This window comes from Terrapene carolina, unplaced genomic scaffold (assembly GCF_002925995.2).
Source record: "Terrapene carolina triunguis isolate 2854851 unplaced genomic scaffold, T_m_triunguis-2.0 Scaffold88, whole genome shotgun sequence".
NCBI lineage: Eukaryota > Metazoa > Chordata > Testudines > Emydidae > Terrapene > Terrapene triunguis.
In genome coordinates, this window is record NW_020664439.1 from 3185756 (window position 1) to 3203799 (window position 18044).

Sequence of the window (18044 nt, forward strand, 5' to 3'; positions counted from 1 at the left end):
ACAGGCCCACTGTTTTTGAATTTAATTACTTTGTGCATTTGTTAATTGTGCATATTCAGCTTCCATTTTCTGTGCATATGAATTCTTCAAACAACAAATGGATAGAGAATATATTAGAAGAATAAGATTCTTAGAACTGGAAAAATTAGCAATGGGGCTTCCAGGCAGGGTAGTACCTGAAACTATTGCTGAGTCACTTTTCGAAATTAGCTTTGTTTCAGTTTGATGGTGTCACTTTAATAAGTACAGGAAAAGGAGAAAATGTTTTCAAATTAAACTTGAAAAAGTGATACCAAGTCATTAAGAATAAAGAAATTCATTATGACTATTCCAAGTAGCAGGAATGGCAGACAACAAGGTTTTCACATCAAAAGTTGTGAGATTGATTGTTTGAAAAGGACAGAAAGAGGCCAGGGATCAAACAGCGAACAGGAGAAAAGGAATAAAGAGAAAAAGGGTTTGTGGGCTAGGTGTAGCAAACTATGAAGAGGTTTGTAGAGGTAGTGTCCATCTATCACAGGGCATTTATGCAGAGTCTCTATTATGGTTCTCATTTGAGTGAGAATATGTTTTCTTTTTTTCTTTCAGGGTATGGATGTCAATACTTTTAAAGAGGCCTTTGAATCTCCCAAAGTGGATTTTATACTGTCTCATGCCATGTACTGCAGGGATGTTCTTAAGTTGCAGAAAGGACAGAGGGCAGTGATCAGCAATGGAAGGGTGAGGTCACTTCCCAAAGGGGGAGACAGACATATTCAATATGTAGCAAATAAGGAAGACCTGAGTGACAATGGGGATCTAAGAATGAGATGCAGAACCTTTCTTCTTTAGGTCACCGGTTCAAATCCAGCCCAGGTTGACTGTGGCCAAAGGTTGTTACCATCTGATGGCTCTTTGTTGTGTGTGAAATTAGTGGCTACTCTCAATACAGTTTCAACTGGACAAATGTCTAAGTAACAAAAATGTGAGTTGTGATTAGCACAACTTGAAGCACAAGGGCCTCTTACCCCAGAGAGGCTAATTCCAATTCAAGGCTGAGGCAGATTCATTGGGCAGTGAGACAAAGTTGTGTTGCTACTGTCAGTGCCCAGAGCTCCACATCCAGCACCTTCCACTATTCAACTTTTTAAATAAATCATTTCACTGTAAAATTCCACTCCAAACAATGAAACCCTTTTGTCCACAGCAATTAACTTTATTTTTTCTCCTGACTTCAAACAACTATAACAACAAACCAAAACAGGTGCCACTGAGCATTGGTTTTTTTTCAGTGCTAACTACAGTAACTCCTCACTTAATGTTGTCTCGTTGTTACGTTGCTGATCTATTAGGGAACAGGCTCGTTTAAAGTTGCACAATGCTCCCTTCTAATGTCATTTGGCAGCTGCCTGCTTTGTCCACTGTTTGCAGGATTATCTGGAAAAGCAACCCCTCTTCGAGGGGATTAGAACAAGGAGGGGCCAGCAGCCCCCCCATCAGCTCCCCTGAATTCCCTGTAAGGGATGTGGCTCGGCAGCTGCCCAGCAGCAGTTCAGATGGCCCTCCCCCCACTGCTGTGCTGCTCCTGATCTGCCCTCTGCCTTGGAGCTGCTCCCGGGAGCTTCCTGCTTGCTGGGGGAGGGAAGGAGAGGGTTGCTGATATCAGGATGTCCCCCTGCTCCTGTCCCCACTCTGTACCCTCCCCCCTCCACAAAGTGGAGGAGGGGGACAGGGCTCAGGGACAGAATGGCGGGAGCTTGCTGGAAGCTGGTGCTTCCTGTCTGATCTGCTTAAAAGGGCAACGTACTTGAAGCGCAGTCCCCGTACTTAAAGGGGCAATGCAAGTCTCTCTCTATCACTTATGCACGCACCCCCCCCCCCCAACACTTTGGAAAGTCAGCACCTGTGCAGCAATGCATGTGCTGTCAGGAGGCGGGAGTGGTGCGCTCCAGCTGGATAGCGTGGGCTCATCATCATGTTCAGTTTTTGCAGGGAAGTGTTTGCAGCTACTGACCTGCATCTATTGTGTTTCCTCCCTCCTGCCTCAGTCCATGCTGCCTTGTAGAGTGTGAGGCTACATTAACAACAGCGTATTAACCCTTGAGGGCTCAGCCGAGTGCTAGTTCATCATTTAGCAGCATGGCATTCCCTGGGAAATATCCCACCCTCTTACTCTACCACCTCAACCAAGCTTCACAATCATTCATTGCGGTGTACAATATTAAACTGTTTGTTTAAAATTGTTTAAAACTTATACTGTATATGTATATAATGTCTTTTGTCTGGTGAAAAAAATTTCCATGGAACCTAACCCCCCTATTTACATTAATTCTTATGGGGAAATTGGATTCGCTTAACATCGTTTCGCATAAAGTCGCATTTTTCAGGAACATAACTACAACGTTAAGTGAGGACTTACTGTACATTCCCTGTCATGTAGTTATACATTGTAAGTGTTTTATTCCTGTCATTGAGAATTCACTGGTAACTCTAATATATCTGACGTTGAGAAATATGATTTGATAGTATTTGCTGAGCAGCGGGATTCTGGTCTGGAATTCCATTGCACCCTCAAGAGTTTGATCTACATAATACGATGCATCTCAGTCTCCAAGTACTCAGTGGATGCTGAGAAAGTATATATTTTACATAGCGACAGGTCTGATCCTCCACATTGCTGAGCACCCTTTGAGAGGTGATTAATACCTTCAGCTCCCATTGATATTAATATGACTCAAGGGCACTTGGCTCCTGCAGGATTGGGCCCAAATTATGTATCTTTAAAATGTCTTTGACATTTGTTTCAGTACAGCACTTACCTAATAAGTCTGACTCCATTTTCTTTGTAGATTATTGGCCCATTAGAAGACAATGAGCTGTTCAATCAGGATGATTTCCACCTCCTCGAGAATATTATACTAAAGACATCAGGACAGAAAATCAAATCCCATATTCAGCAGTTGGGAGTAGAGGAAGATCTGTAAGTAAATATGAACAGGAACTAAGTGGACTGGTTGAAAGCAGGGCTCAAGTCAGTAACATGGCCTTCTGCAATGGGAAGAGGGGAGAGGAAGCAGACTGTTGTCTCAGTTTGTATAAAGTGCACACTATACTATAAACAAACAGTCATGTATTCATCTTGCCAATAATAAAATATTTAGAGGGGATAAGGGGAAAAAGACATTTTAAGTTGCTGTATTGAGTTGAATCAGCTTTGATGGCCTTCTGCAGCCCACACACTCTCCTTCAGAAATAAATTATTGAAGTGACTGGAAAACCAAGAAACATGCTGTCTGTATCAGTGGTTTTCAACTTGTGGTCCGGGGAACCCTGGGAGTCTGCAGACTATGTCTAAGATTTTCAAAGAGGGACGCACCTTCATTTAAATTTTTTTAAGGGTCTGCATATGAAAAAGGTTGAAAACCACTGGTCTGTATCATTAAAATAATCCTCTGTACAGCAAGCTTAATGGCATGGATGCAGAACATTGTTCTGTTAGTCATGGGGTTCAGGTTGTGGTCTCTTGGCTAGGGGAAAGGGGCTAGTATAGCAACAGTCATACAGAATGGGAAGAAATATGAAGAGGAATAAGGGTGGCACCCCAAAAAAGAAAAGACAGAGGTGCTCTCTGCACTCACTCTTCTTTCAAGCCAGGTACAGTTAAAACCCTGCTTTAGCTCACCCTGACTACAGAACACCTCCATGTACTCAGAGAAAAATAACATTTTAAATGGGGGAAAAAATATGGTTGCTATTCCCTACTGTGGCCTATGTTTAGAATGAAATCTCTTACATTTCTACACACAAATCAACATAATGCTAAGGGCTTGGCAACCCTTTTTGTGTGGACATATAAGATTAGATTTGAAAGTGTTTTAACCCACCTGCTCCTGGATGCTTGGGTTTTACAGGATATGCAGATGTTGGATCACTACAATATTTACTTACAAACAGAGAAGGAGGAAGAAAATGAGAAAGAGAACATGCTGTCAGGATGCCGCAAAGAATACGTTTTGTGGACATATTGGGGTTTAGCTTATGTTTGCTGATTAGCCTTTAATATTTATTTGAGTATTATAGATCCAAAATACATTTCTGTATCAATAACAGTGACTATATAAGCACATAAGCTTCTTTTAAAACTTCATTCTTAATTTATCAGCATTTCATGGTGGGACACAGGAGGAAAAAATGAATGGAGGAGGCAAAAAAGGGGTGGAGAGACACACAGATCGTTATTATGGGTTCCACAAAATGTATTTTAAAAATCTAGTCATGTTCAAGTTCTAAGGAACATATACAAGTTTCCAAAAGACACTGATTCCTGTACACTGCCATCTATTTACAGTTTGTTTGTAAAATCTCTTGAGTATCCCGTTCATTTAGCTTATACAGCCTGCAAAACTCACCCTCGCTTTCCTGTGACCTCCTGCTACCTTTTAAAAGCCAGCAGTGTGCATTTTTTAACATAGTCAAACAGATTTTTAAGTGTAAAGACATTCACTATTGTGCTGAGACCTTGCACACCACAATTCTATCAGAGTGAGTATTAACAGTGCCATAGATCCCTTTATACCCATAGCCAGTAGAAGGAAAGGGAGAATGCTTAAGGCCTGCTCCAGGAAAGGGGCTGGAGGGAAGGGAAGGGACGGGAAGGAGGATATGGTTTGAACTTGTGCTGAATTTTGGGCACAGCTGAGCCAAGGTTCTAGCAGATGCAGGCCCAGCTTTGGACTGAGCTCTGGATTAGAAAACATGCCAGAATTTAGCAGATTTCATCAGGTATATAGTTTTGTTATGAAAGGCTTGCACAATTGTCGCTATAAACCCATGACACTAGGAGTTAATTATGGGGAAAGCTGACAGATCCTTAACTACGGCATCACTAGCTAGCACTGCTATACCATGCAACCCAATTTTTATTGTTTAGTGTTTCATTCTTCAGATTTATTATGTTGTCACAGAATTGGAGCTTACAAAAGGTGTTTTTCTTTAATCTGGAAAATGTAAATGATACTTAAAATACTAGATTAAATATTCAGGGAATAATAAAAGGGAAGTAATTGTCAACAGTGAATTTCTTTGGCACCATGTTGCATTCAAATTTGCTCAATGCATGGAATTGCTTTCCAGTGCTCTAAAGAGAATTGTAGTTTTTTAAAAAAACTTCTGGAGTTGCCCAGGAAGAGTGCTCTGCAAAGTTAAGAGAGCTGGGTTCAATTAATCTCTTACTGGTCTGGCAGAGGCAGGAAGAGTTCTGGAGGCAGCATATTCAGTCACTACAAATGCAATCTGATTTGCATTGCTCAACAATTAACCCCTCTTGTATATAATGGAGTGATTTTTTTCCAGAGAGAGTCCACTGGTGATCATGCCTTATGAGTGCTTAGATCTTCAGATAAATCTTCAGAGTTACCTCAGAGAAATCGTGGGATCTTTGGGTGACAGGAGAAGGGAGGATAATAGCTCCTATACTCTGGGTTAGATTTTAATTTCAGAAGTTTGCACCATCTATTTTCACACTGTTGTCTCAAAAATTGCACTACTGCACATATACGTTAACAATGAAGGGGTTGTTTTTGAGAGGAGTAAAACATATAGTTCATGCATCTGAGATTAGAACCTGGGCCTCTTATTTTGTATATAATCTTCAGTAATACTGGGGGAAGTACATAAATATTTCAGAGTACTTGAAAACCTTCTCTCTTCCAGTGCAAGTGACTTGGTAATGAAGGTGGATGCTCTTCTGTCTGCTCAGCCAAAAGGAGAGGCAAGGATTGAATATCAATTTTTTGAAGACCGATACAGGTATCGGGCTAATGTTAAATTCAGAGTACATTTGTTGACCTATGTATTTCTTCTTCCTTGTCTTTGATGTATATTAGCTCTATATCTCGTTAAACTTTGAATCGTCATTATCATCATCATGGCAAATCCCACGTAGCCTCCTTGCAGATTTATTTTTCTGTTGCTACATGGGTGTAGCAATAGAATAGTCTCAGGGCACAGTAATGTTTCAGAGAAGTTTTGTGTTTCACAAAACATAATAAAATAAAACATTTAATGGAATTGTTTGAGTGCAAGAGCAAATGGCTAGTGCGCTTATCTGCTGAGTCACTATTGTAATAATTGGGCTTACAAATTTGTAAGCTCAGTTATACAAAGTGAATAAAAGTTCATAAAATGTCACAATCTGTAGCAATAAATGTTGAAGAGAAAAGGTGCAGGAGGGAGACAGACTGAATTAGTACAAACAAAAAGGCTTATGGATATAACTCAAGGACTGTGTTAAGATCATGCTTCGTAAACAAGAAAAGAGTGGAGCCAGAAATCAATAGACGTAAATTGTTATGCCAGAAACTAGACCTAATTGGTAGAAAAATAATGAGTCTTTGGGCCATTCTGCTCATCACTCCCTTTTGGGGCCCTTAAAAGAAAAGATTAAAAAAAAAAAAAAAAGAGCAGAAGCTTCTCTGACAACTGCTGGCTGGGAGATGGGTGGACTGGGAGGAGCAAGCATTACCATCATGGCTGCCACCCCTATTGTGTCCTGGGATCTACCATAACACCATTGGGCCTTTGTCATCCTGATCCGGAGAGATGTCCTGACCTGACCAGACCAGGCCAAAGAAAGATACCCAGATGACATTGTCACCTCCACCAGCTCTGAGACGTTGGTTCCTGCTTTCTCCCCTTCACCCCCACCCCTCAAAAAAAACCCAAACCCACCCCGGTGTCCTTTTCTTCCTCACAAGGTAGTATATTTTATAACACTGCCGTAAACCTGTGTGGCCAAAGAGGCAGTTTAAAGCAATGCCCTAAACAGCCCAATGCAGGTACGAGTTTGCCCAGTCTCAGAGTGGCTAATAAGAGCATGTGCTTTTCCAGCAGTACAGTTGCAAGTGAAAGTCAACACCAGCGATAGAGTCTGCATTTTCTGTCTTTCCATCTCCTGTGTGTTTGTTTTGTCATCTAGGAAAAGGGATCAGACTTCTTCATAGATTCTAAGGCCAGAAAGGACCATTGTGATAATCTAATCTGACCTTCTGTGTAACACAGGCCAGAGAGCTTCCCCAAAATTATTCTTAGAGCAGATCTTTTTAGAAAAACATCCAGTCTTTATTTGCAAATTGTCAGTATGGAGAATCCACCACAACCCTTGGTAGATTGTTCCAGGACTTCAATAGCAACAGCAAAAACAACAGCTCCACCCTATTTTAGCTAACTTTTTCTCTTTTCCCCCAAAAGGGACACTTACTACCATCTTTAGTATCAAATAAGAAATGGTCAGACAAAGGCTTTTCCTTCTGAAGACTCTATAACTAGAGGGAAAGGGAAGAAGGGATATTGTTAAGACAAAAGGCTCACTTAAAAGCATTTGAAATGTAGACTATTAACTGTTTTTTCCTTCTCTTCTGTATCTTTAAGAAAAGGTTAAAAAACTTTTAATGGTGTATTTGCCATGGGACTAAGCAGGGTCAGGTCTCTATACCAAACCTTATTTAAAATTGTTTAATGTTGGACCATGACAGTCATGTTAACACCTTTGATTCTTTGGGCCAATTTATTCCATCAAAATTAATACATTACCACCCAACCTACAGGTTCTTAGGCTCTTTGGCCCCAGTTCAGGAATGTACTTAAGTACGTGCATAACTATAAATTTGTTAGTCTCTAAGGTGCCACAAGGACTCCCCGTTGGTTTTGTTGATACAGACTAACACGGCTAAATCTGTTCATTTAAAATGGCTTTTTTTATTCTTGATTTTGTCCTCTTTTCTTTTTGTTTAGTGCAGTTAAACTGAGACCAAAGGAGGGAGAGACCTACTTTGATGTGGTGGCTATTGTTGATCCAGCTACCAGAGATGCTCAAAGACTTGCTCCATTACTTATGGTATATATAAAGCATTGTAATGCATTAATCAGCAGTTAAAAGACAGTAAAATAGTTTAAAACTTTTATAATATAGTTTGTTCTGTAGTTATGGATTGTTTCTCTTTCCTCTTAAATGGATGGTGGATAAGGAATCGTGTAATGGCCTGGTTGAAGCCTACAGTACAGTAAAAAAGCATTAGAGAAATTTACGGGTATCATGAGAGAGACAAGATTAGGTTGCTGATATGAGAAAAGCTTCAATTATGTGATGTGCAGAGCGTTTGTTAGTCATGTTGGAATGTAACATTTGATACTCCTTGACATCTCTTGTTAGTAAAATTATTACTTATTTGAAATCCCATCTTGCGTTTGAAAAAATAGAATAAACAGAGTTGAAAATCATGGTAGTGGGATTATTAATTAAACTGGAAAGAAAGGCTGGGAGAGTGGGGGGTAGGGTGACCAGACAGCAAATGTGAAAAATCAGGACAGGGGGTGGGGGGTAATAGGAGCCTATATAAGAAAAAGACCCAAAAATCGGGACTGTCCCTATAAAACCGGGACATCTGGTCACCCTAGTGGGGGGCTTAGTTTATTTGAGTTATGATTAATTTCTCAGAAGGGCTCTGGGCTTTACAAAATTAAAGTGCTTTGAATTCATGGATTGGAAGGCTCTCTAGAAATACAAAGCATAGAATTGTTAAAATAAAATACTTCACGGGGTAATAATTAGATCACTAGGATATTTCTTTAATGATTTAAAACCAGTCTTCACATGAAAGCCTAACATCGAAAACTTAGGGCATGTCCATATTACAGAGCCTATGCTGGCATAGCCCCCTAGTTGCGATGTAGCATAGGAGTTTTGCTAGCATAGTAAACCACTTGCCCAAACAACATTAGCTAAACTGATAAAGACACTCTTCTGTCATCACAGTTTCGTCTACACTGAGGTTTTTGTCAGTATAGCTATGTCAGCTAGAGGGTGTGACTCACACCTAGGCAACATAACAGTATTTGGTCCTGCCATGAGGGCAGGGGACTAGACTCGATGTCCTGTCGAGGTCCCTTCCAGCCCTAGAATCTATGAATAACAATGCTGGCAAAACTCTGTAGTGTAGACCAGGCCTTAGGCCAGGGGTCAGCAACCTTTGAGAAGTGGTGTGCTAAGTCTTCATTTATTTACTGTAATTTAAGGTTTTGCGTGCCAGTAATACATTTTACATTGACAGGGGCCGGCGGATGGAACCCCAGACTGGCAGCGGGCTGAGCGGGGCTGGCGGCCGGGACCCCGGCTGGCAGGGGCCGGTGGACGGAAGCCTGCTGCCGGTCTGGGGTTCCGTCCACTGGCCCCTGCCAGGCAGGGTCCCGGCTGCCAGCCCTGCTCAGCCCGCTGCTGGCCCGGGATTCCGTCCATCCAGGCCGGCAGCGGGCTGAGCGGGGCCGGGCAGCTGGGACCTCTGCTGGCAGCAGAGTGCCACTAAAAATCAGCTCGCGTGCTGCCTTTGGCACACGTGCCAGAGGTTGCCGACCCCTGCCTCAGGCTATGTCTACACTACTAATATAGCAATACTGGTATACAAAGTGCTCCTAGTGTGGACTGGCAAAGATGAGCTTTATATTGGTACAGTAAAACCATCCCCCATGAGCAAAACCAACTACACTGGTAAAAGTGCAGCTTTACCTGAATAGCTGTGTCTACACTAGTCTTCTGCTGGCACAGCTATGTCACTCAGGGATTACCCCTCTTTATGCCTCTGACTGACATGTCACTCAGGGATTACCCCTCTTTACGCCCCTGACTGACATAGCTATGCCAGAAGAAGACTAGTGTAGACGTAGTCCTAGATGACTCCATATTTTACAGTATTTTTCTGTTTTGACATGGGTAAAATTAGACTCGCGTCTCACATATTTGTGAGAGATTCATTCGGATAGACTATGTCAGATAACTAACTTCAGCATAAAGCAACAGAGGGTCCTGTGGCACCTTTAAGACTAACAGAAGTATTGGGAGCATAAGCTTTCGTGGGTAAGAACCTCACTTCTTCAGATGCAAGTAATGGAAATCTCCAGAGGCAGGTATAAATCAGTATGGAGATAACGAGGTTATCTCCATACTGATTTATACCTGTCTCTGGAGATTTCCATTACTTGCATCTGAAGAAGTGAGGTTCTTACCCACGAAAGCTTATGCTCCCAATACTTCTGTTAGTCTTAAAGGTGCCACAGGACCCTCTGTTGCTTTTTACAGATTCAGACTAACACGGCTACCCCTCTGATACTTAACTTCAGCATGTCAGTGAAATGCTAATTACAGTATACTATGTAATAAATAATTAAAAAGGCATGGTAAGGCCAGGGCCGGATTAATGCAGGGGGTTTAGGGACTGCAGCTCAAGGCCTCAGGCTAAGGGGGGCCCTGCAAAAATAAATCCATAATTATATACAATTCAGTGGTCACCAACCCATTGATCATGATCGACTGGTTGATCCTAGAGCCTCAGCCAGTTGATCGCGATCTCCAGGCCACTAAAAGTCCAGTGGCGCAGCATGGCTCAGGCAGGCTGCCTGCGTGCCATGGCCCCACACCGCTCCTGGAAGCATCCAGCTGCTAGCACGTCTTGGCGGCACCTGGCCCGGGGGGGGGGGGGGCAGCTCAGCACGCTGCTCCCACCCCCAGCACCGTCCCTGCAGCCAGCCAATGGGAGTTGCGGGGGCGGTGCTTGCGGGCACGGGCAGCGCACGGAGACACACTTACTCTCCCGCCAGGGGCGCACAGAGACGTGCCAGTAGCTGGCAACTTCCAGGAGCCTGAGCTCTTCTGCGCCGCTGGCCAGGAGCCGCCTGTGGTAAGCACCTCCTGGACGGAGCTTGCACCTCGCACCCCTTCCTGCATCCCAACCCCCTGCCCCAGGTCAGAATCCCCTCCTGCACCAAACTCCCTCCCAGAGCCCTCACTTGCACCCCAACACTCTGCCCCAGCCTGGAGCCTCCTCCTGCACCCAAACTCCCTCCCAGAAAGAAACTAATATAACAGCTGTTCTAAGGTAAGAAGTAGGCTATTTTGAATTAACTATATTCTACATGTTTTAAGACTGAAATTTAACCACAGAATGACTTTATGTTAATTAAAAGGCAAGTTTAGTATAGCGTTAATAGCCTTGATGCCATAATTGTGATAATTTTGTTTTAAATTAGGAAAAAGACTTGTATACAGGGGCCCCACAAAATCTAATAGCCCTGAGCCCACAGGAGAGTTAATCCGGCCCTGGGTAAGGCCACTCTCAAATAATTTTTCATTGGATCATTTTATACAAGTTCAGTTCCACAGACAATATTTTTGAGGGAGAATCTGTCCGCATCTTGTCTACTACTTAGAATATCCCCCAAGTCCTATTTAAAATCATGGTACAGCAGGTAACTAATTAACTTCACCAATTCAATCAAATAAAATTTGTGGAAGGCAGGGTGAGAAGAGAGATTGTTAAATGCTCACTAAGGCTTAATCTGCAAAAACAGTACTCATCTCTCTAGTAGGAATTTTAGGGTATATGTGTCTCTCATATTTTTAGGTTTTGAACCAACTGATAAACATGAATCTAAGAGTTTTTATGAACTGCCAGTCCAAACTTTCTGACATGCCTCTGAAAAGGTAAGGAATACCATGTTGGGGGAAAACACCTTAGTGTAAACAGCAGTGTTAAAACATTTGTAGGGATCATTTACAGGAGATAAACATGCAATTCTGAAGTCAGAAAAGGCCCCTGAGGGCAACAGTTCTGTTTCATGGCAACTTTGGAGGTTTCAAAATTTGTTTTCGTTCCACAATGGAATAAAAACTAACCCTTTTGAATGTTTTTGCAAAACCAGAGTTGTGCTGAAATGTCCTCTTTGGGATTAAAACATGAGCTTTTCAGTTCAGGAAGGGGGTGTATATATCTGTCTGTCTGTGTCTAGAAACTGGTGGGTACGGCACTGGCACGGGATGTGGGAGATCCAGATTCAGTTCCCTGCTCTGCCTGATTCAGAGCAGAGTTTTGACCACTCTGAATTGGGCAGAGCAGGGACCTGAACATGGATTTCTCACATCCCACTGTCCTAACCACTAGCCTGTAGAATGAGAGTCTCTCCCCCCCCCCCTCCCCCCCATGAAAACTTTATCAAAGTCAGTATGTCTCAGCATATTTGCTCACTTTAGTCTCTGGAATCCCTGCTGTAACTTTAACTATAGTGGTTCAAATGCAATATTAAGATATTGTAGCTATTCAATAAGACACTTCAGAATTTAATTTGAGTCTAGATCCTTCTGGTAAAGTAAAATATTTAATTAGTCAAGATGAAATTTGACCTATGTTAAGTGTGATTTCTTAAGCAAAGAGCCCATACATAGAAGGGAACAAAGGTCCAGTAATGGGCTTTCAGAGGCTCTGAGACTATCCTTTGGAAAGATGACTGTCAGTGAAAGTTAAAAGGCATGAAACATGGCAGCCAAATATTCTAGGATTTTCCTTTTGAAATTTCAGCTTTTATCGCTACGTTTTGGAGCCCGAGATTTCTTTCACAGCAGACGACAACTTTGCTCCTGGTCCAATTGCCAAATTCTTGGATATGCCTCAGACTCCACTGTTCACTCTGAACCTAAACACCCCTGAGAGCTGGATGGTGGAGTCTGTCAGAACTCCATATGACCTTGATAACATTTATTTAGAGGAGGTAAGAGACTTCAGCATTTCCTATTTGTTTAATGTGCTTGTATATGATTTTTCTGGGGCTCATCTTTGGAATTTGGAAGCTCAAAACAATGCAATGCTCTAGACAGATGAGGGGAATGCCACATTTACCCATTCCAGGCTTACTGCAGGTTCCACAGAAAAAACTGCATCACATGTGTACAGCATTTCATAGAAATGGTACTGAACTAGAAAAGAAGAAACCTTATTATGTGGCCCCCTAACTTTTTTTTTTTTTAATGAGTTTTTCTGATAATGCTCCATATAGTGTCTTGAATTTTTTAAAAAATAATTCGTTCAAAATTTAAGGGTTTTTCAACCCCTGTTTGTTTAAAGGGATTTTTTGGGTAGGCCTGAGACTATCACCTCAATGTTCAGGCCCCCCCACCTCCTCCCTCCCCTTTCTCTCTGAACACACCCTTGTCCTGCTGTTTGCTCCCTGTTCATTTTCAGTTCTGCTGCTGCTGTTACTGGTAGATACCCACTTTCAGGGGCTAGGGTAGAGCATGCACCACCAAATAGGTAAACTGACAACATACAAAAGAAACTGGAAAATAAATGTTCTCTTATCTTTCCTTTATAGTAACTTGAGGAGTTAGTTGTCATAATAATAGTTCCACCATTTTCAGATGGAAAGGGGATTTTTCAATTTGATGGTGATCCTTTAAAACTTTATATGCTATCAGAAAAATCTGGAGGGGGGGAAATAAAAAGAAAAAAGGAAAGAAGTGAAATCAAAAGAGGACTCCATGTTTAATCCAAGAATGCTGATAGTAAAATAAAGGAAGTATATCTGTCTGTAGTGTCACTGGTTGGCATTTAGAAAAGCTTTATGGCATGGAGTGAATAAACCAATTACTGTTGGCAGCCACAACTTTCTGACTTGCTAGTCTAATGACTGACATTAGCTAATCAGGTCATAGATATTAGTGTTGGGGTCTCATTACCTGCACTATGAGGTATACCACACTCACCTACACTAAGCTTAGGAAATTGCAAACTGATGTAAAGTGAACATCTCTTTCTTGCTTCAGAGCGCAAGCTGATAAGCCTGAGTAGGTTTGAAAGTATCATTTTTTCCCCCTTGGATTAAGCTATTGCACTGGTGACGAGAAACAATTAGATTTTATTTTAAAAAATAATTGTGTGTGTATCTAGTGTATGTGCAAGATGCCAGATTGAGTGCCCTGGAGGCTGAAGTCCTCTATTTATCCACAGAACAGGTTTGGCATGGGCAGTGGCAGTGCAAGCTTCCCCACCAATGTGCCTCAACCCTGACCTGGAGGAACCACCTCTAGAGGTGAGAGGGTAGTTCAGTCTCCAGAATCATTCAGTCCTTGGCTTTGTCTGCTGAGATTGTCAACAGAAGTGCCAACTGAGAGGGTGTCTCTTGTGATATGGACTTCTGTCCACTGCAAAGTGGAGCAAGACCACCAGAATCACTTAGATTAGAATATCAGGGTTGAAAGGGACCTCAGGAGATCATCTAGTCCAACCCCCTGCTCAAAGCAGGACCCAATCCCCCGACAAATTTTTGCCCCAAATCCCTAAATGGCCTCCTCAAGGATTGAACTCACAACCCTGGGTTTAGTAGGCCAATGCTCAAACCACTGAGCTTATCCCTCCTTCCTAACTTCAGATAGGCCACTCAAAAGCCAACAGTTGGTAATAACTTTTGGCCACTGCCAACCTAGATAACATTCAGACTGAAAATCTTTATAACCTATTACCAATGCACCTTTATTTTTGTCTCCCTCTAATGTATCTGGTAAAGCCCAGAGCCAGATGCAGTACAATGCATTACATAGACCAATGGTTGGCTCTAGCATCAATGATACTGTACTAATTGTAAAGCAAATTGTATTTGTATCACTGTTAATTTATTGTCTTAAACAATTAAATTATAAATGGGCAACGAAAGGGACAATACTAAAAATTTTAGACCTCTACATTTATTTTTACCAATTGTATTTTACTTTTCTGTACCTGAACACATGGAAAGATTCTGAATGTATCTGAGACTTTTCTAATCTAATCATCATCCCAAATCATTAAACAATACTGGCAGTGTTTTTGTGTGTGAGATCTCTGAGATGCAGATCACTGAAGCTAACAATTAAACTGAGCATTCTGGAGCAGCAGGGAGGTTGGACCATCTCACAAAATATCATAACATTCTTCACAATTGATAGTCTCCTCAGGAGAAGGTCCAAGACCAAGATAGCAGAGGATTAGGATTGAGGTGCATTGAGAACTCTGGGTGGGTAATTTTGCTCTGCAGATTTGTCCTGCATTATTTGCAGCTGATTGCATCAGTCTCTTTCAGACAGCACTTAGCATACTGTGGGCATTGTGAAAATATGTCTATGTATATAAAGATTAAATTATTAATGTTTGTTTTAAATTAATTGGGAATGAAGGATGGTCTTGGACTGGACAGAACTCAACAAATCTGGGTTCAGTTTCCAGCTCTGTCACAGACTCTCTGTGTGACATCAGGCAAGTCACTTGAACTCTTTGCCTAAATTCTCCATTTTTAAGGGCTTGTCTACACTACCCGCCGGATCAGTGGGCAGCGATCGATCCAGCGGGGGTCGATTTATCGCGTCTAGTATAGACACGATAAATCGACCGCTGAACGCTCTCCTGTTGACTCTGGTACTCCACCAGAATGAGGAGCGCCAAGTGGAGTCGGCAGGAGAGTGTCAGTTGTCGATTTACCGCAGTGAAGACACCGCGGTAAGTAGATCTAAGTACGTCGTCTTCAGCTACGTTATTCACATAGCTGAAGTTGCGTATCTTAGATCGACCCCGCACGGTAGTGTAGACAAGCCCTAAATGCTTCTGTTCTCTCACCCTTTCTCTTGTCTGTAAGCTCTTCAGGGTAGGGACTGTCTCATACTATGTATAAATACAGTGTCCAGCTCAGTGGGGTCCTGATCTCCTTTGGGGTCTTTAGGGATTACTTTAATACCAATTAATAATAATCCACCCAAAACACCATCCCCTGAACCAAAATAAAAGTGCTTTTATTTAAAAACAAAAATTGAATTATAAGAGAATGAGTTGAAGATTTTAGAGCATAATTCAGCCACTAGGAAATGTAGTCAGAATAACTTTGAGTTATTTCTAAATGCAGCAATGGCTCTTTTTTTTTTTTTTTTGGCAGGTGGATAATAGAGTTGCTGCAGAATATGAATTGGAGTATCTGCTTCTGGAAGGACACTGCTATGACATCACTACAGGACAGCCACCTCGAGGACTCCAGTTCACACTGGGAACTTCAGCCAATCCTGTCATTGTTGATACCATTGTGATGGCCAACTTAGTAAGTGACTGGTTTCATACAGGCACCAAACTACATTCCTCAAGGTTCTATACTCTATGTTGCTCATGATATATGCAAGTCTATTGGCAAGATCATTAAGTACAGATTGCCTTTTAATATGTTGACAATACACATGTGAATATTGCTTGCACCCCAGTGGATCTTGCAAGTTTGGTTTCAGTTGTGGAAGAATGGTTGGATTAGGTTGCTGGCGAGATGTGTCAGAGCACTTTATTCCTAACACCGTCAAGGTAGAAGTCTTGCTTTTGGAGAGGGCTGTCAGTTGTCGTTATCACGATGCTGTTGGTCCCTCCATATCCCAGCTTACTGAGAGGACTCTTGCAGGTAGTAGTGTCCCATCTTAAGAATATTGGCATCACCTTGAACAAACTCTTCCCATGGAAAACCAATCAGTTGTGTAATTTGTGTAGGCTGGCCCTTGTCTCCAAAATAACCTTGTAATAGCAACTCGCATCCTCACACTCATGAGGCTGTCATTTTAATTCCTTCCTAGCATGGCTTCTTCATCACATTCTGTTCAGAATGCTCACTGATTTTATTATTTCCATTGGCTACCTGGGGAGTGTGACCTGATCTGAAATTGACCTTGTTGATAGTTAATCATGCTGCCCTGGCTATGTTCAACACCAACTTGAGCCTTGTCCAGAGAGGTCTTTGAAGCCATCCATTTTTCAGGATTCCCTCATAATGTCTTAGGTCAGCAGACCTCCATAGCTTTGCTAAAGTGGGTCCCAGGAGTGGAAGTAGTTCCTTCTTGACACTTGTCTCAGTTTATTCTCCCATTTAAAAAACAGGAAATATAGTACACTCCTTTATAGTCTGGGAGTTCAAGGTAGTAAAATCTTTTTCTGCGGGCAAGCGAGTGATAGAAAGGGAAGAGATGTCATTTGTTCTGTAAAAATCTATAGAATCATAATTTCAATGGGGTCACCCTCTGCAGAGTTGGTGGGTGTGTCTCTCTCTGCCCCCCCACTTCCAGCTCCAGGTCCTCCGGTTGGTGGACATTTTGGTAATACAATATCATCGGAAATGGGTCAAGTTGGGAGAAAGAACTCTTGCCTGATACCCATGAATACAATGTATCAAAGAGGACAAACCTAGAACAATTATGTAGCTATATATGCAAGAAAATGTTTAAAAATTATACTTTAACACAGGGATGCATTGCTTACATAAAAATAGACATCCTATGGATGTTACCCTTGACATGTAGGACTGAAAACTTTATTCATCAAAGTCATCATCATGTCATCTCTGTCTAGGGCAACCAGGGCCGGCTCTGGCTTTTTTGCCGCCCCAGGCAAAAAAGCCTCCGGCCGCGCCCCCCCCCCCACGGGGGGGGGCAGCCGGAGCCCCGGGGCGAGGGTGGCGAGCCCGGCTGTGGCCCCACTCTCCCCAGCGGCCGGAGCGCCGTGCCGCCCCCCTCCAGGTGCCGCCCCAAGCACCAGCTTGGTTGCCTGGTGCCTGGAGCCGGCCCTGAGGGCAACACTGCTAGACATGTTATCACACTGATTCTCCTCTGCACCACACTTGCACTTCTCCAGGCAGGCTGCTGGCCACACGTTTGCAGGCTGGTGAACATCTGATCTTTACACACAAGCATTTGTTTAACTGAAGGATTGATTTGGGAGTGTGTGGTATTTCACGTATCACTGGTGTGATAAGTCCATCTTCCAAGACCCATCCGTCCCCAATAGGGGAGGGTGGTTTTGGATGTGCTCGATCATCCCAGAGCCATTTCATTGATTGATAATTTGCCCTCTTGATAGCAGGTATAAATGCACCCCTTGTTGGTGGCAGTTTTTCTCCATTTGTCTGGTTCTTGGAAAACATCCATCAACATAGCTCTGTAAGTAGCATAATGTTGGTCTTCAAATGGTAAACTCAACATATGAATGCTTCCAGTACATTTATGACCTCACCAGTAACTATCTCAGATGTTCCAAGCACCTTCAGAGCAAGCCGGAATCAAGCGGAGTGCCGCAAGGGTCGGTCCTGGGGCCGGTTTTGTTCAATATCTTCATTAATGATCTGGAGGATGGCGTGGATTGCACTCTCAGCAAGTTTGCAGATGACACTAAACTGGGAGGAGTGGTAGATACCCTGGA

At 42.5% G+C, this 18044-nt stretch overlaps 1 protein-coding gene across 2 annotated transcripts in view; it reads left to right on the forward strand.

Annotated features, from left to right (window-relative positions):
* UGGT1 (UDP-glucose glycoprotein glucosyltransferase 1) overlaps nucleotides 1-18044 on the forward strand; it is a 95019-nt gene that overhangs the window by 49629 nt on the left and 27346 nt on the right. For both annotated transcript variants that reach the window (XM_024216825.2, XM_029911087.1), the window contains exons 24-30: nucleotides 589-720; nucleotides 2829-2959; nucleotides 5692-5787; nucleotides 7771-7873; nucleotides 11430-11509; nucleotides 12381-12570; nucleotides 15757-15915. In XM_024216825.2, coding sequence (XP_024072593.1) covers nucleotides 589-720; nucleotides 2829-2959; nucleotides 5692-5787; nucleotides 7771-7873; nucleotides 11430-11509; nucleotides 12381-12570; nucleotides 15757-15915 — 891 coding nt within the window. The remainder of the gene's footprint in view (nucleotides 1-588; nucleotides 721-2828; nucleotides 2960-5691; nucleotides 5788-7770; nucleotides 7874-11429; nucleotides 11510-12380; nucleotides 12571-15756; nucleotides 15916-18044) is intronic.